The sequence below is a fragment of the Rhamphochromis sp. 'chilingali' genome (genome assembly GCF_963969265.1).
Source record: "Rhamphochromis sp. 'chilingali' genome assembly, chromosome: 3".
In the NCBI taxonomy this organism is placed as follows: domain Eukaryota; kingdom Metazoa; phylum Chordata; class Actinopteri; order Cichliformes; family Cichlidae; genus Rhamphochromis; species Rhamphochromis sp. 'chilingali'.
This window is the reverse complement of record NC_137931.1, coordinates 40123312-40147139: the sequence shown is the minus strand read 5'-3', so window position 1 is coordinate 40147139 and position 23828 is coordinate 40123312. Positions and strand designations below refer to the sequence as shown.

At 38.7% G+C, this 23828-nt stretch overlaps 3 protein-coding genes across 3 annotated transcripts; 2 read left to right on the top strand and 1 right to left on the bottom strand.

Annotated features, from left to right (window-relative positions):
* Positions 1-357: 357 nt before the first annotated feature.
* On the bottom strand, positions 358-7829 carry prdx6 (peroxiredoxin 6). The gene is made up of 6 exons (XM_080878770.1): positions 7689-7829; positions 6795-7069; positions 4699-4855; positions 3237-3380; positions 1349-1495; positions 358-649 (listed from the first exon to the last, which is right to left on the bottom strand). Exons 2-6 carry the CDS (start codon positions 6884-6886, stop codon positions 524-526), a joined length of 666 nt encoding a protein of 221 aa, XP_080734896.1. The 5' UTR covers positions 6887-7069; positions 7689-7829; the 3' UTR covers positions 358-523.
* plpp6 (phospholipid phosphatase 6) lies at positions 7718-11679 on the top strand (the record flags this gene model as incomplete). The annotated part of the gene is made up of 2 exons (XM_080878768.1): positions 7718-8210; positions 10320-11679. 2 exons carry the CDS (start codon positions 7718-7720, stop codon positions 10685-10687), a joined length of 861 nt encoding a protein of 286 aa, XP_080734894.1. The 3' UTR covers positions 10688-11679.
* Positions 11680-17708: 6029 nt separating this feature from the next.
* On the top strand, positions 17709-21812 carry LOC308394572 (flavin-containing monooxygenase 5-like; the record flags this gene model as incomplete). The annotated part of the gene is made up of 10 exons (XM_080878948.1): positions 17709-17840; positions 17940-18128; positions 18242-18407; positions 18550-18692; positions 18794-18993; positions 19940-20075; positions 20161-20380; positions 20476-20548; positions 21211-21463; positions 21571-21812. The coding sequence occupies 10 exons, from the start codon at positions 17709-17711 to the stop codon at positions 21718-21720; spliced, it is 1662 nt and encodes a 553-aa protein (XP_080735074.1). The 3' UTR covers positions 21721-21812.
* Positions 21813-23828: the final 2016 nt, after the last annotated feature.

The following is a 23828-nucleotide window of genomic DNA, read 5'->3' as shown; positions in this document are numbered from 1 at the left end:
GCATATTATGAGAAATACAACATTACTGAAAGTAGAGCTCACCTTTACTACCAGTGTCCTCTATCATCTTTTTAATGTGTGAAAATACAAGTAGTCATTTCATTACATGTGGTACCACTCCCTATCACTGCAGTTGTTGAGAACAAGTTGGTTCTTTTGCCAATAGCTCAGCGAGGATTCCATTTAACACATACTGCCACCTACTGACAGAAAGCACTACTGCAGCAAAGGCAGCATGGTAATATTTCCATGCCAGGTTGTAGGAGGACACCTAGTGGCAAATTACACATGAGGACCTTGTTTAAAACTGTTGAAAAATTGTACAAAAAGGGAAAGGCTCAGAAAGCACAAAACAAATGTGAAAAATGTGTTTATTTGGGGATAAGTAGTTTGGGGATAAGGCATTTCTGCTTCAGTGTTGGAAATGTTGCATGACTGAAAATACAAGTCACCTAACTGGGTACGTGCACCGATTTATGTGAATTATTAACCAAAGATTTCCAGGTCAAAGAGTAATGTGATTTCAGATGTGGGTGTAGCGCAGGTATTTCTTTCCAGAAGGCACTTCTTCAGTTGTCACACCATTAGGAAACAGAGACGCAGCTTCAGCATCTGAGAGCGAGGGAATGACCATGACTTTGTCACCGGGCTGAAAAACATGTAAGGGTATTTTAGACACAGGGTATACGCCTTTACTATTTCATCATACGACATTCCCCCAATAAACCACTTTTTAGGAATAAACCTAAAATGTTAAATGAAATTTAGGAGGCAGTTAGCCGACCTTAAAAATGGTTGGTGCTTCAGACCAAGAAAAGTTTAACACAAATTTAAAACTGACCCCCCAAAAAACAAGACGTAACATGCTATTGGTGGATTTTGAGTCAGCTAGCTTGGAAAGAACCATTCTGCATTCAGCCTTAGTGCTAGGCCAATTGTCTACTCACTGCAGGCCCATATTTAATAGAACTTAAAAGCACTTTATGAGTCTTTATTAGCAAAAAGTGAATATTTCCCAACTATTTAAATCATTTCTATAAAACACTAATGTTTTATAATATGACAGACTGCTATAGTCTTAGTTGGAGAAAAATTTCAATGGAAAAAAAAAAAAATAATAATAAAATGAACAGGCTGGGTCCCAGGACGATATTTACCAGATACTGAATGTGAGTTTTTACATTTGTCATAATAACATTATTTGCTATTTGCAGTCTAGTTCAATTATGCACACTTGGCATGGATAACTTATTAAGAGCTGCTGCTCAGTAGCTGCGCAGGTGGCGTTACATCAGTTCTTGTTCTCTGTTGATGACCTCGCTTGCTGACTGATGCCTTCACTACGTACCTTCCAGTCAACTGGTGTGGCAACCTTCTTCTGTGCAGTCAGCTGCAGAGAGTCAATAACTCTGAGCAGCTCATCAAAGTTTCTTCCTGTAGTTGCAGGGTATAGGATGGACAACTTCAGCTTCTTGTCAGGGCCGATCACAAACACCTAAAGTGGAACGAGATAACACTCCTTAACCACAACACTCTGGATATACTCTGTGTTTTAGATTTTAAAAAATTCAATATGTTCAAAAATGCTAAAACAGTAAAAAGGGTTTCCTTGCTAACTGAATTAAAATAATTAAATAACTGGCCACCTTGTTAGGTATGTCTGAAGTTCAATGAAGAAGAAAAGGGGATTTAAGTGAACATTGTTGTTTTTGCCATGTGGGCTCTCTGAGCATTTCAGAAAATGTTGAGAATGTTTAAAAAAAGAAAAAAAAAGAAAAACATTTTTAAAAACTGTGAGCAGTAGTTCTCTGTGTGAAAAGTGCCTTGTTGATGCCACAGGTCATCAACAATGACACACCATTCAGGTTAGAACAGGACACTGAGGCTAGGGCTGTTCGATATAACAATATATATCAGATGACCATATAAAAACGTCTATCGTTTCATTTTACGCTATCGTTTGTTTCGTGGTGTCGCAAAATAAACTGTTTACGGCAATATTTTTTCATCATTTTGATGGCTATATTAATTTCTTAAAGTTCTCTCTTTCTCTTATATTTAATATAACCACACTACGGAAGGACAAGCGTGGTTAGCAACAACGACAGTAACAGCATCGCGTGTCCGCTTGTTTATGTTCCACATAAACCTTTCACAATAAAGCTCAAGATCCTGTTGAGACTTTTCAAAATAAACTGAATCACGTGAAAGAGCAGATTATTTACGGATGAGAATTAAAAAAAAGAGCCGCCAGGTGCTAAAAAAATAAACCTTAGACTCAAACGTTAGAACAGACTTTTCCTCGCAGCACGCTGTGTAATAATTACTCACAAAGAAAACGGCGGCCTTTACAACTTATGTCTAAAAATGTATAGTTTCATGCATCGGTTAATTAAAACACTCGACTCCAGCTACATGACGCGCAGCTGGAAACACTTCCCACAAGACGAGCTGCCTGAGATTCACAGAATTTACAGAAAATGTTACATTTTTGTGATTTATATCGTTATTAGACGATAGAATTCTTATATCGGGATATGAGATTTTGGTCATATCGCACAGCCCTAACTGAGGCTACAGTTCACACACCAAAACAGGACAACAAAAAGGAAAGACAATACTGGATCTGATAAATCTAAATTTCGGCAGTGAGATTTGGATAGTATGGTCAACTTTGACATTTGTGTCATGTCACAAATCTCAAATGATCTCAAACTGGTTTCTTGAACATGAAAATGAGTTCACTATCCACCAATGACTCATTGCTATCCACCAATGGCCCTCTCAGTCACCAGATCTCAAACCAATGAAGCACCTTCGGGATGTGGTGGAATGGGAGCGTCGCGTCATAAATGTGCAGCTGACAAATCTACAGCAACTGTGTAATGCGATCGTGTCAACACGGACCAAAAACCTCTGAGGAATGTTTCCAGCACCTTATTGAATCTGAACATTGCCCGGGACTAGCAAGGTGTGGCTAACAGAGTGGCCAGCAAGTGTACATTTCAGTTTAACTGTAAAAATCAATACTTTTTTCAAGTATTAACTACCAGGTATGGTGGGTAATTAAAACAGCAAGTATAAAGCCAAAACATTTCACAAGCATGCAAGTCAGTGCAGATCTTATTGCAAAATAAAAAATATGCATCTAATTGTCTGTTCTTTCACAATTATAGTGCTATTTTTTGTTTTACTTTTATTTATTGAAGAAAATAAAAAGTGAATGGGTTTCTCACACAGCGAGCAGTGAGGGGCATGCCATCTTTGTCTTTCTCATCTGGGTCCAGCATACCCATCAGGACTGACAGCTCCCTCTTGTCATCAGCAATGATGGGGAAAGGCAGGTCAGTATCAGCGTTTTTGCTAACAGCCATCACATCCTGTTCGGAGACAAGAGATACAGTCAGCTTTTAAATGGTTGTTAGTTCACATTTCATCCTCTGTTAATAATTGTGTCCCTCCTGGCAGCCATCTCTCCACTATTGCAGCACAGGTTTGATGAGTGATCACAGATCCTCGGCATGTAATCTTTAACTACTGGATAAGGAACAGCAGCATGTTTTATAAAGGCCATAAGTATATTCGCCTGTAGTACTATCATTGTTAATTTGAAGAATAAACGTGGTAGAAGAAGAAGTAGAAGTAGAAGAAGAAAAAGAATCCATAATAGTTTAACTTTCTTTGACAAACAAAATACATTAAAAATAGTTTACATTGGTAAAAAAAAGTTTAAATGATATGTAGAATTATATATTTAAGTCAAAATTAAATCTGTATTTTTATAAAGTAAAAAGGTAAAACCACAGCTGGTGACCAAAGTGCTCTACTGTATTATACTCTATTATAAATACTTAATACTCCAGATTATTTTAAGTAGAAGATTTCACAGATTTAAAGAAAAAGAAAAAGCAGCACAGCTCTGATCCACTCAGAGAAACATTTTGTAGACTATTATAAAAGTTTGGTGCTTTTTGCTTGACCAGGATCAGCTATGATTCCTTACACTCAAAGTAATGTACAAATAACAGCTGTAGTAAAGTCCACATTAAAAAAGTGTGATAACAATAATAATAATATACACTACAACAGAAACAAGAAAAACAAGAAAGAGACAATAATTAAGTAAGTAATCATTATAATAAACATTATTTCTTCCTCAGTGTATTTTACACTTAATATCATTTTCATACTTTAGTTCCAGTTGAAGGTTGTAAATTTACTTTCATATTCCTTCTTTCTTGCCATGCAAAACTATTTCATTACACCCCTTGCTGGTTTTGAAAATAACTACCATTTAGTGCTTCTGATGAGGTGCATGTTTCTATATACTATTTGCAGCACTTAACCTACTGTATGTGCTTCTTACTGGAAACTTAACTCGAGTTGGGACTTGAAGGCTAAATTACTTAATTACTCTTAGACCAGACATGTAGGAGCACTAAAGTTAAGATAAACAGGGTTTTTCTCCCAACGGAGCAGACAGAACCAGATCTTCCCAGTCCACGGACATTAGACAATTATTATCTCTGGAAATGTGAAGAAATTAAGCTTAGGATAGATTGTATAACCTGATAATACCAGGTTGAGTTTGAAGATAATGGTCAATATCTCAATAATATGTACTTTTCAGCAAGGGTGTCCTGAAGAACTTAAATTAAAAAAAAGTTCTTATACAGTTTGTGCTTGTGCATTCCTAACCTTGCTCCAGCTGTTGTGATCAGCAACACTGTCAATGGACAAGGCAATCATCTTTACGCCTCGTTTCTTGAACTCATTGCTGATCTTGGCAGCACGGGCAAGCTCAGTGGTGCATACAGGAGTGAAGTCCCTCGGGTGGGAGAACAGGATACCCCATCTGCAGGGGAAAAGAGACGTTGTTCCAACTCAACAAGGCCTCTGCTTGGAGCATCAATTAAAAGTAAAAATAAAATGTTAAAATAAAAAGTTTCAATGTGTTCGATCATCTTTATAACAGTCATTATGTGCAATTCAAATCTTTATAGACAGGGTGTGTTACAAAAATCAAGTTACAAGTTCAAGGTAACCACAAGCTGAAGAGACTTGTAAAACAATAAGCAAGTTTTCATGCTTTCACCACCCTGTGCTTCCAACATGCTTTACAAACTGATACTGAGAAACATTCTGAAAGAAACAGATAATTAAAGAGTCGAAACAAAAAAAAAAGAAAAAAAAGGAGGATGAAATAGCAGAGAAAGGGGAACAAAAGGAGGAGAGTAATTTCCAAACACAGGCTAAAGCAACAAGTATCTGTGAGTATGACAGAGAGAACAAGACTTTAAATCCACTAAGGAGTTACCTGTTGGTCTTTTTAAAGTAGCTTTGGAATCATGTGAGTTTGGGGTCTGCCATGACTTCGATGGATTTGCCCTTCAGTCTGTTGTGACCCCTCATCACATGGTTTAGAAGCATTATGATCAGCTGATTATTGGGTGACTAAACCAGTTTGGGTTTTTGTTTGCTTCTTTGATGTTTTTGGCTAAATATCCTACGACTACCAGGCTTCAAATGAGGCTGAACAAAGTTTGTTCACCTCTTGGGATTAGAATTTGAACTGGTAGGGAAAAAAAAAAAAATCCAAATGAGGGGGGAAAGGCACAAGGAAAAGCTTGAAACGGTTTGAACAGATGGCTGCCTCACACAGTCCAACATTTCCGAGGAGGGAAAAATAAGGAAGTTATTATGCAGTCACCAAAACTGGGTGGTGTTCTCATGTTGATGAAAGCTGGAATTATCTGATCCAGTTATACTTTTGATAACGCAATGTGTGCCAAAACTTTAGGATAGCAGAATGACTGTTTTCATTCTTTTTTTCCCCAAATATTCTGCTTTCTCTGGCAAAAACTGCAAGGCATTTGATTTGTAGGGATATAAAACTGCATATAGGAGAAGCCTGAATTTTGAATGGTTTGCCATAAATCATTGCAAATTATTTTCTTGGGTATTTACAAATCAGCTAACAACTACATGTTTCAGTTTTTCCGAAGGAAAGAAAAACACCCCAGATATTTAAGTAGTGTTGAAAAGTGTTCCTGTTTAAAGCACATCGTTTCCCCCACTCTTCTCTCCTCCCCATAAAAAACGATGTGCTTTAAACAGGAACACTTTTCAACACTACTTAAATATCTGGGGTGTTTTTCAAAGGACGTTGCATCATGTTATTGGGACACCTCACAGCAAAATGTGCATTTCCACATTTCACCTCGAGCTGTGTGTGGGGGTGTGTTAAATATTATACATGCACACAGTGCTCTTTTTTTCTCTGCTCTTTTAACCAATCGAGCCTATTATTGTTGGATGTTTGAAGGATGTGTGCACTGGCAAGTTCAACAATAGGCACACAACAAGGAGTGCAATTAAACCTCAGTGGAGAACAGACTAGAGGGAAAACAAACAGCCACGCACACAACCGTTTCACATAGTTTACACCTCCAGTATCTAATGAACTGCTTCTTGTAGTCGATTTTATTGTCTAACAGTTTACCTGTTAACAGCGTGTAGTTAAGACTGTTAACTAAGTTTTTTGTTTGTGTAGTTGACAACCTACAAGTGTCTCTAAACCAATAGGTCACGCTTGTGTAACGCCGTCTATGTCAGCCGCCATAACTGGCGAGTAAGATCTGGGAAAAATCTGCTAAAGCTTTTAATCGAGAGGAATCGCGAAGGGATGGTAACTGACTGAGCACGCAATAAGCTGCACTGTTGCAGCATTATTACCAAAACCCACTTAAAACAAGTTACAGTGCGACGTCTGTATGCTGCAAGATGACACTCACGAGTTGCCCAGGAAGTCGTGAAACTTGATCCTGCCGATGCTGGTGTCGGCCTCGAAATTTGGGAATTCGTCTCCCAACACAAGTCCAGGCATGCTCGACTCTCCTGTTCAGCTCAAACACCAGAGATAACGGACAGGAGCAAAATGCTGACCCCACTGCGCAATATGTCAATGGATCCGGATAGAGGCGGATCCATTCGATCCAGCGTAGCTCACCGACCAACCAGAGAAGAGTCCTAAAACACGTGGGTTTTTTCCGACATCTTTCGACATTAACTATCGAAACAAACAGAGAATAACGACGCAAACGTATTAGAAAAAAACAATTAAAAACTTTTCAAAAAATAATGTGCAAAGTGTAAGAAAGATATATTGCTAATGTAAAAACGAAGACCAAAATTAATAAATTAATTCATTAAAATATGGAGAACTCGTCATAAATTTTAGGCCTTGTCAGTTTGCTATAAAAAAAATCATTTTTATAGAAAATGAATTAAACGAACGTTCTCTAAAAAATAAAGACTTAAAAACAAAAGATAAAAAAGATTGCAAATATTAAACCGTACTAACTCAGTTTTATAGAAATCAAATACATGCAAACTTAAAACTACTCAATTTTATACATGTATTTATTCAATTATTTGTTTATTTATTTTGAAAATACACAATTTCTACACAATTTTAGTCGCGATAACTTCGCTAAGGGAATAAAATAGTTTCGAAAACACAGCTTCCCAGGATACTTTGCGAGAAGAACAACAAATATGGCGTCACGGCTCATCTTTTCCTGGACGTGATAAGAATTGTGAAACGTACAACAGATGAGCTAAAGAAGCGACAACCGGGACAGCACTGCAGAAAATTTACCGCTGCTGTGCATCTACACTACACATACCTGTCTACGCCGGTGAGTTAACGGACACCATGCCCTCTCCTAAAGCGAAAAACCCCGGTCGCAGCGGAGGAAGCCCGGTGCTCGGGAGCTCCAACGGTCGCTACGAGTTCATGTCTCTGACAAAGCCGCTAAACCGGTCTTCACCGCCACACCTGCTCCAGCGCCAGGGCTCCGACCCGACCACGGCCCGCCTTCGAGCCTCTGAAAGCCCCACTCGGCGCCGGGGCTCCGGCTCCTCCACGGGCTCCGCGAGCGGTCAGGGGCCACCTGAAGAGGATGGTATCCGGCTCAACCCCTCCCTCATTCGCGTAGCGCTCAGCTCCCTGTTGGCCATCGACCTGTGGCTGTCCAAGCAGCTGGGAGTGTGTGCCTGTGAGGACTCGTCCTGGGGCAGTGTGCGCCCCTTAATGAAGCTCTTAGAGATATCGGGACATGGTATCCCGTGGCTGGCTGGTACCGCCTACTGTCTGTACAAGAGCGACAGTGCTGCAGGACAAGAAGTCATGCTCAACCTTTTCATGGGTAAAACTCTGCTTTTTGTGTTCTTTCATGTTGCTTCTTCTTCCAGCATCGTATGTAATCACAGATAAACCCCTCTCAATACATATCAGTGCGCCACTGAGCTGGGTTTGGTGTCACAGCTCCTTGCTCCTTCCCGGTCCTGATTTGTCCTGCACAGTTCTTCTTTCATAATTTCTTCACTTAAGCAACAGAAGAGCTGATCCCACCTCTCATAACGCGTCAGATAATGAGTATATAGGGTTATCTTTGTGTAATTGGTGTTGGCTGGCTCTCACCTGTAGATGTCACCTGTTACACCTTTTGTGATGTTCCTTCACAGCTTGGGAAACTGGTAAAAGTATAAGATTATATGAAATAGGTCTTAATCTGGAAAACTGGATAGCTATGTAAAATGTTGACTGAAGTGCCAAAGTGGTCTGGGGCTTCTTTGCCTCCAGGGAGTGTCCATGTGATGCTGTGTGAAGCCACAGCAAGGAAATGCATGTGATAGTGATGTTTTCAGAAGAGTAGGGTCAAGACCGGAGTATTCTGCAGTGAAACCAGAAATGCCAAAGACCTATATTTGGATTCTAGACCGAGTTATAAACAGTTCTTTAATTACCGAGGTTGTGTTCAGAGTCATAATTGGATTAAGCAGTTGGTATCAGTAAAGCCCACAGTGTCGTGATTGCATGTACTTATTTATTGTGGTTTTACATTATACATTTATTGCTGTTCGGTGGCAGTATTACCTCGGTAATATCATAGGAAAACAAACATGCAGAGTTTCAGAATGTTTAATGGGCTTCTAAGCTAAAAATATGAGTAATAGTTTCATATGAAATTGACCTATGACAAAGTGTGATGGACATTTTCTCTATTTTATGACCTGCTTTCCACTTTCAGATATTAAGGAGAAGTCAGAAACTGAATTAAGCTGCCGTTTAAGCTGGATCAGGCAGAAACTTTATGTTAAGGGGCATTAAATAACAGACTATTGAATAAGGGCTTCCCTAGTTAAACCTCATTTACCACAATAGAGAGATGTGCCCCAAGGGTATTGAATAAAAAGTTCAATATGTCCCCATAGTCTTTCAGTAATCATTTAATATTTACTTGCCAACCCTCCCAAATGCATAATGTTAGTGAGTAAGCACCAACTACTGTGGTTCATATCAGCATTAAATAAACACAAGGCTTTAAGAAGTATTACCTTAAGTAGTTTAGAGCCAGTAAGCATTGGTATTGGTAAAATCCCAGCTCTTCATCAAAACATGTTTGGAACAAGACTCCCTCTTACACAGCACTCTGATGTGGGGGCTAAGTAGTGCACTTACTTCAAAAGAACAGCTTAAAAGGGAAGCAGCAAGCTGCTGTGTGCAAACCGTCTAAACCCTTTTCTCTCTATGGTTATTAACCTCAGGTCTTAAAAGCAGCAGATAATAATGTAACCACATAGTAGTTGTCAGTAATGATGGATGCAATGTGCATTTCTGTTTTCATTTTGCTGAAGCCCTTTCATTAGATTCGTAGAAGCGAATTGGCTTCATGCCACCTGAGTGTTGCATTAATTTTTCAGTGCTGCAGCCCAGGAGACCAAAAGCTTTTCATTCTCTCAATGCAGAAACACGACTTAAAAACTGCAGTCATTCCTGTAATCAGTGCTGCTGTTGTATCTTTCCCTTTCATCATACTGTGAAATTCTTTGTGATATCATTGTGGTGCAAATAACAGTTAGGTTTTGTTTTTTGTTTTTTTCAATAAGAAAACCCTGGTTCAAACAACAACAATCTTTACCAGATTGCAGATTATTGTAGGCCTTCTACAAGTCTAAAAATCTGCAAGTCAAGTTAACTTTTCACTTTTAATAGGAAAAAATAAAGGTTAACACAAAGTTTAATTCATCTGCTTAATCTTCAAGATCCTGGAGGATTTGCTGGCACTGAAATGGACTAAATAGTCTATGGTCTGGTTCTTACCTGGTGCTTTTCTACTCTACTTGATCACTGTAAACACTTCATACAACATGCTTCATTCACATTTGTTTGTTTGTTTTAATGTGGCTGTGTTGTTGTTGTTGTTGTTGTTGTTTCATGCATTGTAGCATATCTCCATCTTCTTCCCCTGCAGGCCTGCTGCTGGACCTGATCTTGGTTGGCATTGTTAAGGCGGTGGTGCGTCGGCGTCGGCCAGCACATAATCGTATGGACATGTTTGCCACCTTTTCTGTGGACCGCTACTCCTTCCCCTCCGGACATGCCACGCGTGCCGCCATGTGTGGCCGCTTCCTGCTGGCTCACCTCGTGCTGGCTGCCCCGTTGAGAGTCCTCGTTCTGCTGTGGGTGGGCCTGGTAGGGTTGAGTCGAGTGATGCTGGGCAGGCACAATGTGACTGATGTGATGTTTGGGTTCTGGATGGGCTATTGCCAGTACAACCTTGTGGAAATGCTGTGGCTGTCCCCTCAAACACTGCAAGGGCTGCTGGGACAGTCAGCTTAAGGACTTAAGGAAATGGTAGTTTATATTTGAGTAAAGGAGCACGTACACACCTTTTTCCCTTATAGTAATATATTCTCACTGAATTGAAAGCAGCACTATTTCTAAGGTTGGGATCATTTTAAAAATACATTTACTTTGTAACAAAACGATATTTGCTGAAGAGAAATATGAATAATGTTGTGGAGCATAAAGTTGTGTTAAAACAAAAATTGTTTTGTTATAAAATAAATGTTTTTATACATTCAAATAAATATTAAGAATACTTTTTACATCCCATAAGTGTTGTATTGGAGATTATGCTGACACTAGAGAGTAGATCTTTATAAAAAAAAACAAAAAAAAACGAAGAGTTTTTCATGTTGTGTGACAACTAAGTCCACTACTAGCCCTCTTTCTGAGGTAGCTGCTAGCTCGTCTATAACAAGTAGCAGGTTAATCCCAACAGATTACAGGAGAACAGGTTTGACCATTTACCTTGAAGTTCTCTAACTCACTTATGACACTTCTGTAGCTTGATTCAAGGATACAATATAAAGTCTAAACTCAATTTTACATTCACAACACAGTTTAATGGGCTCTTACTTACTTTACACATCCACAAACTTTATAAGCAAGCTCAGTTCAGTCTTTACAAAATCTAGCAAAAAGTTTTTAAAAGTGAAACAGATGTGTTGAACACAATGTTATGCTACCACAACATTCCACCAGTGGCAGCTTATTCGCGTGCATCAAAAGAAGAGTACTTTAGAGTTGCTGCACAGCTTTAAACACTGTCTGAAAGTTTACAGTGAAATAAGTTGTTCAATCTGGAAACCATGGCAAAAACATATTAAATAGTAGTATTTATTAAACATAACGGGAAAAACTGAATTAAAAATATCCAGAATGTAACTTGTTTTATAATTTATGAATCAGACATGCTGGGTTTTTGTTTTTTGTTTTTTAATGAAAGATTGTATAACTACTCTGTGAATAGTTTTTTTTTTTTTTTTCACATTTACTTGCTGACATCAAATGAAAACTGCACATATAGCAAACTTGCTTACCTGTCTTCACCTGCCCCCCTCTAGCCTTTCTAGGTGCTAATCATGATATAAGCCCTAACATGTCCTCAAAGCTTTGTTCACAGAGCACAGAGGGCCTTTTTTCTTCTTTACGTGACTACTGATCAGATAAGAAGACATAACATTCTTTTAAGGAAGCACATCCAAACCCTCATAAAGATTAATTGCACCCCATATATTTGTCTGTTTCACTTTAACACTATCTCTCTTTCATTATTAGTCAACCAAAACTGTACATGTAACTGATAACTTATCAGCTCTGAAGGATTACATACACTTAACCGTAATGTTATCAGGTCGTCTACATATATCACTTGCAGAAATTTGCAAACGCAGTATAGTTGGCATATCAGAATTGTACAGTGTATTTGCTTAAAGGGACAATTCACCCAAAAATCAATTGGCTTAAGAGTTGTCTTCACTTAAATGGAATAAGACACTGCACATTTGTCTTTATTAGGCAGGAATGCAGTATAATGCACACACTTGGGTCTTAAGTACTACAGGAGTATATACTGTATATAGACATTTTCATTGTGAAATTTACTGAAAAACTAATGAAAAAAGTAACTTGATTCACTTGAATGACTCACAGGTGTGCTGTTTTAAATATATATAAAAGATTGTAAATATATTGCATGGTTAGGTTTTTTCATTCACATTTAAATGCTCTTGGACATTAAATACATAATCGTATATGAAGGGGGAAAAAATAATGATCTGTAGTTTCATTAACCAATTTTTCAGTCTTGTTTTCTGGTTTTCTTTTAAGCCCTTTGCTGCATTAGAACTTTGCACAAAAAGTAAAAGTTTGGTTGATTATGTCTTTGTTGTAGCAATGCTTCTGGGCGATAAATCTTATACTGCTGGAGAACCTGTTGTTTCCCCCTAAATGGTGCCACATTTGTAAGGGAAATGCATTTGTGGGTTGTGCAGCAGAGTTGAGTATTTGCGTTGCACCTATGAGAAACTTGCCAAATCTTCTCTGCCAATGCCAAACAGCTTATTCTGCTATTGATTCTTTGTTTTTGAGCTTCTGACTAGCAGCACCAGTGACCCTGCCAGTTAGTGCTCCAAACATGCTACGTTTGACTGATCTGGATAGGGCTCTTGCCAACTTCAAGAGCAACTTCAAGGGGATGTTGTCCAAAATAAAATTGCAGCATTATTTGGAGTGAGCTCTAATACCTTCTCCAAATTAAAGATCAAGTTCCATATAACGGATGAAGTCAGAAGTAGGCCATGAAGCGCATGTCACAAGAAGACAACACCACATGAAAACAGTTTCCTCACCCTGTCAGAACCTCGAAACTGCAGGCTGTCTTCTACAGAGGACAAAATGCTGGACAATATGGTGAGACAATCCAGAACAGACTCAACACAGCCAGTCTTATGAGGCCGCCAGGAGGCCTACCATGACTGCCCTTCACAGTAAGGCCCATTTGCATTGTTGGTGTGAGTAACATGTGCACTGAAACCTGAAAGTGTGGAGGAACATTCAGTAATGCGTCCAGATTCTGTCCACAGCAGTCAGATCGCCTCTTAAAGTATGGACTCACTACTTTTGAACATTGAACGGGGTCCTTCCAGAGTTTGGAAGTTGAGAGGATGGTGTTCGTTGATTTCCAATGAACACATATGGGATCAACTTGTGCGTGCTGTTTGTGCGAGAGTTACCAGCACAACCAGACTGGCTGATTTGTGACAAATACTGGTTGAAGAATGGGATGCGATCCCATAGCAGTGTGTGACCAACCTGGTAACCAGCATGAGCAGGAGATGCCAGGTTATTGTGGCTGCGTATGGTTCGTCCGCATGCTACTGAAGCCCGATTGTTAATTTACAAACTGCTAAATTGCCAACATGTCTTGTGTCTTCAAACCTCAAAAATTCAACTCAATAAACGACACAAACAAGAGTAAAGAGCAGACTAAGTTTTGCATTGCCAGAGGAGATTTGGCAAGGTTTTCATGGGGGCAAACCACATACTCAATACTTCTGCTCAAACCACAAAAGCATTTTTCTTACAAATATGGCAGCATTTAAGGGGAAATAAACAGGATTTCCAACGGTATGAAATATATAGTGTTACAACAAAGAAATAACTGAGCAAACACAAATTTCCTGACTTTTGTGATAAATTTGGAAGCAAATTAGAAGATAGCTGCAGGGGCGTAATTTCCAGGGGGGTTAGGGGTGTTATGACCCCCACCCCCCCACCCAATAATCAGACCCAACCAATATAACCCACCCAATAAAATTATGAATTATCTTGCATACATAGACTGTTTATTTTCTTTACTCATTTCAGTTATTATCTACAAAATAGTTGGATGTTTAATCATCTGGGAATTTACCCACATTTATTTATTTAGACAGAGATCTTGACACCCCCCCCCCCCCCCCAAATGCAAATGCATGGAATGCATGGGTAAACACCTGGAATGAAATAATTTCCTCAAGTCCATACCTGATTGCTCTGTCTGAAAATTAAAAATTTCAGTCCAAGAAAATATTGCCTAAAATTTTCTTATTGAAAATTTGTCCTAATTCCTACACTGTGAAATAATTCCTAACAATACTAGAGTTTTACTTTTTTACTTCTTTTTAATGCTCCACCAATGTTTAAAAAAATGAGGGCAATAATCTAGATAAGTAAATAGAAAACTAATAAGCTGATTTCTTTTAAATTACACAATTTATTTGCCACTTGTGCCAAAGCAGCAAGCAGTTATTTTGTTGGTATCACATTTAGGTGATGCCATGTTTAGGTTTACTATTTCATTTATTATGTTATGATATGGTGTGTGCTGCAAGGGGTTCATGGATGAATGGACATGAGGTATATGGTTTTGTTTCTGCATTGTACATGTACTAAGATGCATCGATAAATGTGGAATATGCATTTGTGGAAATCGCCATCGCCAAAAGGACTGAATAATGTCTCTTTTTCAACTACAATAATGAGTGATATAATGTTCGTAGATTATATATTTGATGACCTGGCTCTTTGACCTACTGAACCCGATGTGAATTTCAATTTTTAGTCAAAACACAAGAAACAGTCATGTTTCACTGGGTTAGGTATCACTGGGTTAATAATTATCCACACCGACCCAATGACTGAACCTGTACGCGAAGTTTTTCAGTTCACATATTGCTGTATTTCCCAGATTTATTTTGATGTTTAATCCATTTTGGTGCAATGCCACTATCAGTAGTTGATTAAATGCCCAAGTGAGGTCCAACATTAACAATAAAATTTTAAATGACGCAAGTAGTTAAGATGTTGTAACTGAAATGTGTGTTTGACGTTGGCATTGTCACAGAGGCTATTGACCCTTCCCATTAGAACGTGGAGGGCGTGAGAAGAGACGTAGTTAACCTTTTTGTGTCCTTGAAGCTGCTCCACTTGTGTGCCAAATCTGAGTGAATGTTTATTTCTTCTTCTTCTTCTTCTTCCTGGTAAAATTGCAGTGTTATTTAGGAAATTTTGCTTCTACTAGGGATGCACATTGGCTCCATAGATGATGGCAGTGGCTAATATTTAATCTGTAATCGGTGCATTCATTTTGCACTCACTTACTGTTCAAAGATGTGGGATTAGAAGGTGAAAGTACATTTTCAAATAGTTTTTTTAATGATAAATATTTTTTTCTTTCCCAGTACAACAGAGAAAATGAAGGGATATGAACATTAGCTGCCAGTCGAATCAATACTTCAAATAGCAGTATCAGCTAATCACCATCAGTCCATCATTATAAAACTAAGCTTAGTAAGTTGAATGGGAATTTTAAATCCTTTTTGATTAGTTTATAATTCAAGAAAGGAAAAAATAGTTGTGCTAGTACTACAAAGAAAAGCAAAGAAACATTATGAATATGTTTTTGAATCTGTGAATGAGTTTTAGTGCCGTGTTTGAAGTGTATGGCTAAACCACTCTGTCAGGAGGGAGAAAATACTTGAGTCAGTTGCACAACAGCTTGCTCACTTCAAACACACACCTCAGTACTGCCAGAGACAAGAAGTTACATCAGTTTTTTTGTCCTGTATTACGTGTATTTGATAAAAAGAAAGTTTCGTGTCCGTCTCTGGGGTCTTTTTTTTTTCCCACCGGTTTGTGCTAGTTGGTCTAAGCCAGATCCAGATACCTGTATGAACTCAGCAGACTGTTCCCACTCAGATATTTTATTGACCTTGTGCAATCTGTGCTGTCTCTGCAATAACTAACCAATGATCTTCCCAGTGCCAGTGAGAAAGGTTTCAGCTTTGAAGATTTTCACTTCATTACACTTTGGTTGTAAATCTAAATATGCTGGATGGTAATTTTTGTGACCAAATAATTTTTATGATTGATTCTTTTCTTTTTTTAAGACTAAAAATGTTTAAAAAATTAGTTGTGTATGTTGTGTACTGAAAGATTTTGCACATTTCTCATAACCTGTACTGTAACAGTTGAGAAACTTTATGAACAAAATGTATTTCTTATTCTATACATTTTTTCAAACATGAAGCTTCTATACATTTTACTGCACTCATTGCCTGCTAAATACTATGAACTTCACTGTACATCACTTGTATAGATCTTATAATGTACATTTATGTATACGTCTGTGTGTGTGGTTATGCTGTATTATAGTCCGTGGATTTGAATTTGCTGTTGAAAATTATCCCGTAATTTGATTGTAAGAATTTGTAATTAAATGGGGAACCAATCTAAAACTGTTTTGCGTCATGTGTAATAGATGGATACATTAATAGAGTTCTGTGCGTATCATTATTGCTCCTTCTTCCCATTGCTCACTATTGTCACTCATTTGCACTCCTCTTCCTACTTAAAATAACACGAATTGAACTTTAGTCAAAGTCAAACCCATTTTGATTTTGGTAAACATGGTTCAGCTTGGTAGCTTCCTTTTTTGGACAGGACTGAGAGAAAGAAAAAAAGAGTGTGTATAGTTACCCTCTCTGTATAAAAGTCTGTGCTCAGGTGATGCTTGCCCCACTTGAGAGGCACACCAAATCACCACAGGAAGATCAAGGTAAGCAAAAATAGACACTTTCTGCAATATAAAGCTTCCATATGTGTGTCGGGATTTTTAAATCAGCAATATTTCTAAGTGTGTCATGGGGTACAAAGGGTTTAAAATAGCTTGTGATTACTTGAATATAAGATGGCGTATTTCTTTTAATTTATTAACATAATTTTGCATTGTTATGATATTGTTATGATAACCATGCTCCAATGATATAATGACAAAATGGTAAATGGCCTGCATTTGTATAGCGCTTTACTCAGTCCCTAAGGACTCAGTCCCTAAGGACTTCACACACTGGCAATGGCAAGCTACGTTGTAGCCACAGCTGCCCTGGGGCGCACTGACAGAGGCGAGGCTGCCAGACACTGGCGCCACCGGGCCCTCTGACCACCACAAGTAGGCAAACATGGGGTTAGTATCTTGCCCAAGGACATTTGGCATGCTTGAGGTCTTTCAAAGAACTTTGATGTCACCTTTGCTCTTCTGTTTCTGAGAAGAATGTTTTATGACAGATGCCAGGATTAGGAATTTGTAGAGTTCAGTCATGTAAAACATGGTTAAACCATCAATTGCTCTAAATTGTTGCAGTCACTACTTTAAATCAAGTAAACTAACTGAGGATTATTGGAAAGGGATTGCCACGTGACCGTTTTATCTCGGTCTGGTAAAAATCTCTCGAGCATTTTAAACGAGCTGGAAACTAATTTAAGCTTCATTCTTAAACAGGAAAACTGTTCAGTATTAATACAGTTTTCTATGCATGTTTTCTTTTGTATTTCTTTTTTAACATTAAGATCTTGTCACCTGAATATAGTGCAATTGACGGTTTCCTTGGTTACAAATTTACATTTTCATACTTAATTTCACAAATGTTCAAAATTACAGGTACATTTTCCAACATCTGGTTGCAGGTCCATCATGGTGCACAGAGTAGCAGTGATCGGGGCAGGCCCCTCTGGTCTGACCAGCATAAAGGCTTGTCTGGAAGAAGGCATGGAGCCAACCTGCTTTGAAAGTAGTGACGACATGGGCGGACTGTGGAAATTCAAGGCAAGTCTACATTTAAGAAGACAAACATGTTGACAAGCAAACTGTTCGTGTGAAACTGAGTAAAATTCTTTGTTGTCTTTTAAAACTATTTCTCTGCAGGAAGTTTCGGAGCCCAACAGGGCTAGTATCTACCGGTCACTTACAATCAATATCTCAAAGGAGATGATGTGCTACAGTGACTTCCCCATTCCCTCTGATTATCCCAACTACATGCATCACTCTAAAATCCTGAACTACTTCCGAATGTATGCAGACCACTTTAAACTCCTAAAATACATTCGCTTCCAGGTAATAAAAACAAAGAAGAGTAGAATGAGAGAAAAGCACATTCTTCAAAACTGTTTTGGTGACATTTGGCAGATATCTGAAAACCTGAATCGGCCTACATTGTTATTTTTTAGACCTTAGTGAAAAGTGTGAGAAAAGCACCGGACTATTCTCGCACTGGCAGGTGGGAGGTGTTGACTGAAAAGAGAGATGGACATGAGGAGAGGCATGTCTTTGATGCAGTGATCTGCTGCTCTGGTCACTACACCTACCCTAACCTCCCACTCAAAGATTTCCCAGGTAAAATGTTTTGCATTTATCCTGAAAAGGCTTTGATTAAAATATGGCTGATTTTTAAAAATCAACCCTTAAAAAAATAACTGTCTTGTTTTTATACCTTTGTGTGTTAGTCTTTTCATATGACACCTCTGTTATGTTGCAGGAATTGAGACATTTGAAGGAAAATATCTCCACAGCTGGGACTACAAAGGACCTGAAGACATGTATGGAAAAAGAGTGGTGGTAATCGGAATTGGAAACTCTGGAGGTGACATTGCTGTGGAAACCAGCAGAGTTGCAGAGCAGGTTGAAGAAAGCTTTTTCGTTCTTCTTATCTTCTTTTGATTAGAGATAGAAAAAAAACTCCTTCATGAGTTTTGGTGAATTCTGTCTTTCCCATTCTCCAGGTGTACATGAGCACTCGTCGTGGTGCTTGGATCATCCGGCAAGTTTCCGACAATGGTGTGCCAGTTGACATGAAGTACAACACACGCTTTGTTCATATCCTGTTTCAGCTATTCCCAATCAACTTCTTCAATTGGTTTGGTGAGAAGAAACTCAATGCCATGTATGACCACACCATGTACGCCCTAAAACCCAAACACAGGTAGGTGGTGTCACGCCCACATAGATTTTGACTCAGGCCAAGGTAATGAGATCAATCACAGTGCGTTAGTTCCCTATAATATACACCAATCAGGCATGACATTGTGACCACCTGCCCAATACTGTGTTGGTCCCCCTTTTGTTCCCAAAACAGCCCTTACCTTTTAAGGCGCTGACTCCACTAGACCCCTGAAGGTGTGCAGTGCTATCTGGCACAAAGATGTTAGCAACAAATCATTTGAGTCCTGTAAACTACAAGGTGGGATCTCTGTAGGTCAGATTTGTTTGTCCCACACATCCCACAGGATTGAGATTTGGGGAACTTGGAGGCCAAGTCAACACCTCAAGCTCATTGTGCTTCTCATATCATTGCTGGACCATTTTTGCTTTGTGGCAAGGCACATTATCCTGCTGAAATAGGCATCAGGGAACACAGTTTCCATGGAAACTGCAACAATGCTTAGGTTGGTGGTACATGTCAAAGTAACTTCTCCATGGATGGCAGGACCCAAGGTTTCCCTTCAGAACAGTACCTACAGCATCACGCTGCCTCCGGCAGCTTTCCTTGTTCCTATAGCGCCATCCTGTTTACAGATGTTCCTCAAGGTAAGCGATGCACACTTAGCCAGCCAGCAACGTGATATAAAAGAAAACATTAACAATACTAATCCCTGCAGACTGGGAACACCCCACATGAGCTGTAATTTTGGAGGTGCTCTGCTCCAGTCATCTGGTCATCACAAACTCTCTCAATCCCCTATGTTTAGCCAATTCTCTGTTTTTAACACATTGAATCTGAGGACAAAATGTTCACTTGCTCCCTTATAAAGAGATAACTGGTGTTACTGACTTCACCTGTCAGTTGTCGTAATGTTATGCCAGATTGGTGTATAACGCTGTGCTGTCAGATGAGGGATTCTGCTTCTCATTAAAATACTCTACTCTAGGCTCTTCAGTCAGATCCCAGTAATCAATGATGACTTACCAATGAAGATTCTGTCCGGGGCAGTCATCATCAAACCAAATGTGAAGGAAATCTGTGGGTGCACTGTGGTGTTTGATGATGGAAGTACTGTGGAAAAGGTCAGAGAAGAGTTTTCTTCAACTTTCTCCAAGATCTTTGTTCAGTGAAGACTTAGTTTAATACCATATTTCTTTGTTGTCACAGGTGGACACTATTGTATTTGCCACAGGGTACAACTATGATTTCCCCTACTTGCCAAAAAACGCCATGTACAAGTCTGGGCACCGTGCGGGTCTGTACAAGCATGTTTTCCCCCCAACCCTAGAGCATCCTACTTTGGCTGTCGTGGGTTTCATTCATGCCCTTGGAGCCATCATGCCTCAGGCTGAAATGCAGGCCCGTTGGGTCACTCGTGTCTTCAAAGGTAAGGTAGTCTGTTATTACTAACAGTTAGCATGCCTAACTGTTAGTTACAAATTAGTTCATTTATATTTACAAATTACCTTTTTTGCTGCCTAGGACATAAAAAACTGCCGTCAAGCCAGTCCATGATCAAGGCTGTTGAAAAAGATACAAAAAATATTGAAAAAAGGTAACTATTTGTCTCATTAAATACTTCAACCTGTCTTTTACCATTGTCCTTTCTCCTGTTATATGTCAGAAGATGCTCTAGCTATAGTGAGATTGGTTAGCAAGGTGCATAGAGAGGTTAGACAGGTGTATTGTCATAATACCTAAACATACAAATGCTCATTAGTCTGAACATGTAAATAAATTAATACTCACATTCTTTTTTCTTTGTAAGCAAACTGTACACATACATAATTTTCATTATCCATGTAATTGCATTTAAAAAGCAAACGGCACCATTTTAAAAAATCCAGTTAGAAATCTGAATTTGAAGCCAGCTGCTTGCATACCCTGACAATTCTAGCATGTGATTTTTTTTTCCTTTTTTCCTTTTAAAGTTCAGACTGTAAAGGTTGCAGCTGCGTCATACCACATTTTAATCTTACACATTTTATAGCCATTAAAAGGTGTTTAATTTTAGACTTTTAATATTGCAATGATCAAGAACACTTAGCATTGGAATTTTTAGACTCTGGAAGCAATCATAATATCAAACCTAAGTATAAACAAGGAATGCTTTATTCTAGCATATCTATTCTGCGCTATACTCTTATATCTTATACTTCTATACCATGTTAGTGCCACTTTAGAATAATACTATTCTTTATATTATTCTCTCCACAGTTACATTGTTTCAAAGCTGACCCCACTGCAGGTGGACTTTGTTTCCTACATGGATGAAATAGCTGGAGAGATTGGTGTAAGGCCAAGCCTCCTCTGGCTCTTCTTCACAGACTACCCCTTGTTCAAGAGGGTTCTCTGGGGGCCCGTTACCGCCTACCAGTACCGGCTGATGGGACCAGGGAAATGGGAGGGAGCCCACAGGGCAATCTTTACCCAGTTTGATCGCATGTTCCAGCCTCTAAAAACCAGAAAGGTTTGATGTTACACTTTTTCTTCTGCAGTCTTCTTTGTTACTGTTGTGCATGATTTTAACATGAAGTAAAAATCATCACCCCCCCCCCCCCCCCCCCCCCCCCGTAGCTGGAACCAGAACAGCCCTCCACTGCTCGTCGACTGGTTAAAATGAGCTTGACTGTCATGGTTGGAGGAGCTGCTATCTACTACTTTCATACTCGCAAGCCAGATGTCATCCCCACACTGCTGTCCAACATGCGTCCACAAAGAGTCTGATCAAGCTTCAGGGTCCAACAATGAGCAGAGGACTCTGAAACACACCAAATGAAATAAAGAAAAACACAAATTCTACTATTTCTGTAGTTCTTTAAAATATTTAGTTCACTATACTCCTGTTTGGAATTATTGAGCGATTAAAAAGGTGTCTGCTGATTTGTGTGTTATTCTATTTTTCATATGTGTGGTTATTTTAATGCATAGATTTAAAGCAACATTTTTTTCTTTAAAAAACCCAGAAACATTTAGTTATAACACATTTAAAGTGCATTCCTTGCAGTACAGGAACTTAGGCTGACAGTGGATAGAAATGAATAAGTTCATACCAATGCAGATGACAGATTTTTTAAAATTATATTATTATTCTTTATTCTTTCTTTTATTGACAGATTTTCTGGATTGTTGAATCTCAACCAGGAAAACAGTTAGAAAAAGGTCTTATTCACATCACATTTTAAGTTATAACTGTAGAGTGTGAGTCCGGTGTGGATAAAGTAGTGTATGATCTGAATGGTATCTTGTGTGCAGCTCTACTCAAACAAAAAAGGGTATCTTCTGAGAAGAAAATGCAAAATCATTTCCTGATTCCCAAGTTCCTAATGTTGCAAAATGACTGGTGGCTTGTGTCAGCCAAACACTTTTATTGTGATAATAATGAAATAATGAAAATAACTATTCAAAATATGAAAAGGCATATCTGCTGATTTAAGAACTTCTGGAAATTACAGCTGTATACAGTACAGCTAGTATGACTAAGTCATTTATTAATGTATATATTTCCACCTCTGAGTAGCTCCCTATAGCACAGGTGTCAAACTCCAGGCCCCGACGGCCGGTGTCCTGCAGGTTTTAGATGTGTCCTTGATCCAACACAGCTGATTCAAATGACTAAATCACCTCCTCAACATATCTTGAAGTTCTCCAGAGGCCTGAATCATTTGATTCAGGTGTGTTGACCCAGAGTGATATCTAAAACCTGCAGGACACTGGCCCTCAAGTCCTGGAGTTTGACACCCCTGCCCTATAGTAAAAACATGGTGTCAAAGAAAAAAAACACCTCTGGTTTTTAACTTGGGAACTACTGCAGGCCAAAATACCAGTTAGACCAGACAGTGACTGATCCTGTAAAGGAAAATGTTTCTTTAAAAAAAAAAAAAAGGGGGGGGGGGGGGGGTTTATAAACCCGTTCAACCCCCTTTGCTGTCATTTGATACCTTTCCATGCATTTCAACACACTGAACCTTTTTTAGCCAAACAAAACTGTACAGATGGAAATCAAGCCAATTATTCACACTCCCCAGCATGTTCGTACATACAGAAAAAAGCACACTGTATCTATTGAAATATTTTTTTAGCCAAAAAACAATAATAAAAGCAGGTTTGCTTTGCATTTCAGTTTGTTATTACCCTCCTGACTAAACCTGAAAACCATAAAGAAAAGATTTTAACATGAAGAACACAGAAGTGTGTTCCAGACTGTCCCAGAATTCAAAGCTTTTATTGCTTAAGATTAATTATTGTTTCATTTATTTATACGTATAGTATTGGTGGAATGTCTCCGTTAACAACTACAATCTAACGAGTGGACCTTGTTTTGTTGTTTTGCATTATGCTTAACTTAATCTGAACATTAGATTTCGTTTCACTGCCAGAGTGGAAATTTCCATCAGGCTGGGCAAAGTCTGTTTCTCTCTGTCAGTGTTACTTTTCTGTCCTTTTTCCCTCTGTATTATCTCTCCACTACCTTGTATGCTCTCTTTGATTTTCTGATATGCGGCTTATTCTTCTTTTTTTTTCGTCACTATTCTGCAACTCAAATGTACATTTTTTTGGTTGTTGTTTTTTTTTTTTACACCCAACTCAGAGAAGCAACAAAGTGGGCACTGGGGGCATTTTTTGAACCCATGAACCTCTTGACCCCAATTTTAACTGATTTATGGCTTCTAGTAGCCATTCATAATTACACAATGAGTTTGCAAGCCATCTGTGATCTATGTCCAGGCTGGGCACACAGTCAGGGAGGCAGCTGGCTATCAATCATTTACCTATTTTGCGGCATGCGCACACATTCACGCACTACAAAGAGCATCTCTTACAGTTGTTTATTA

Coding starts and splice junctions, on each gene's coding strand:
- prdx6 (XM_080878770.1), bottom strand. CDS start 6,886: ATGCCTGGACTTGTGTTGGGAGACGAATTCCCAAATTTCGAGGCCGAC. Junction 3,381..4,698: donor ATCACAACAGCTGGAGCAAG/GTTAGGAATGCA, acceptor GTCTCCGAACAG/GATGTGATGGCTGTTAGCAA. Junction 650..1,348: donor CCACACCAGTTGACTGGAAG/GTACGTAGTGAA, acceptor CATGTTTTTCAG/CCCGGTGACAAAGTCATGGT.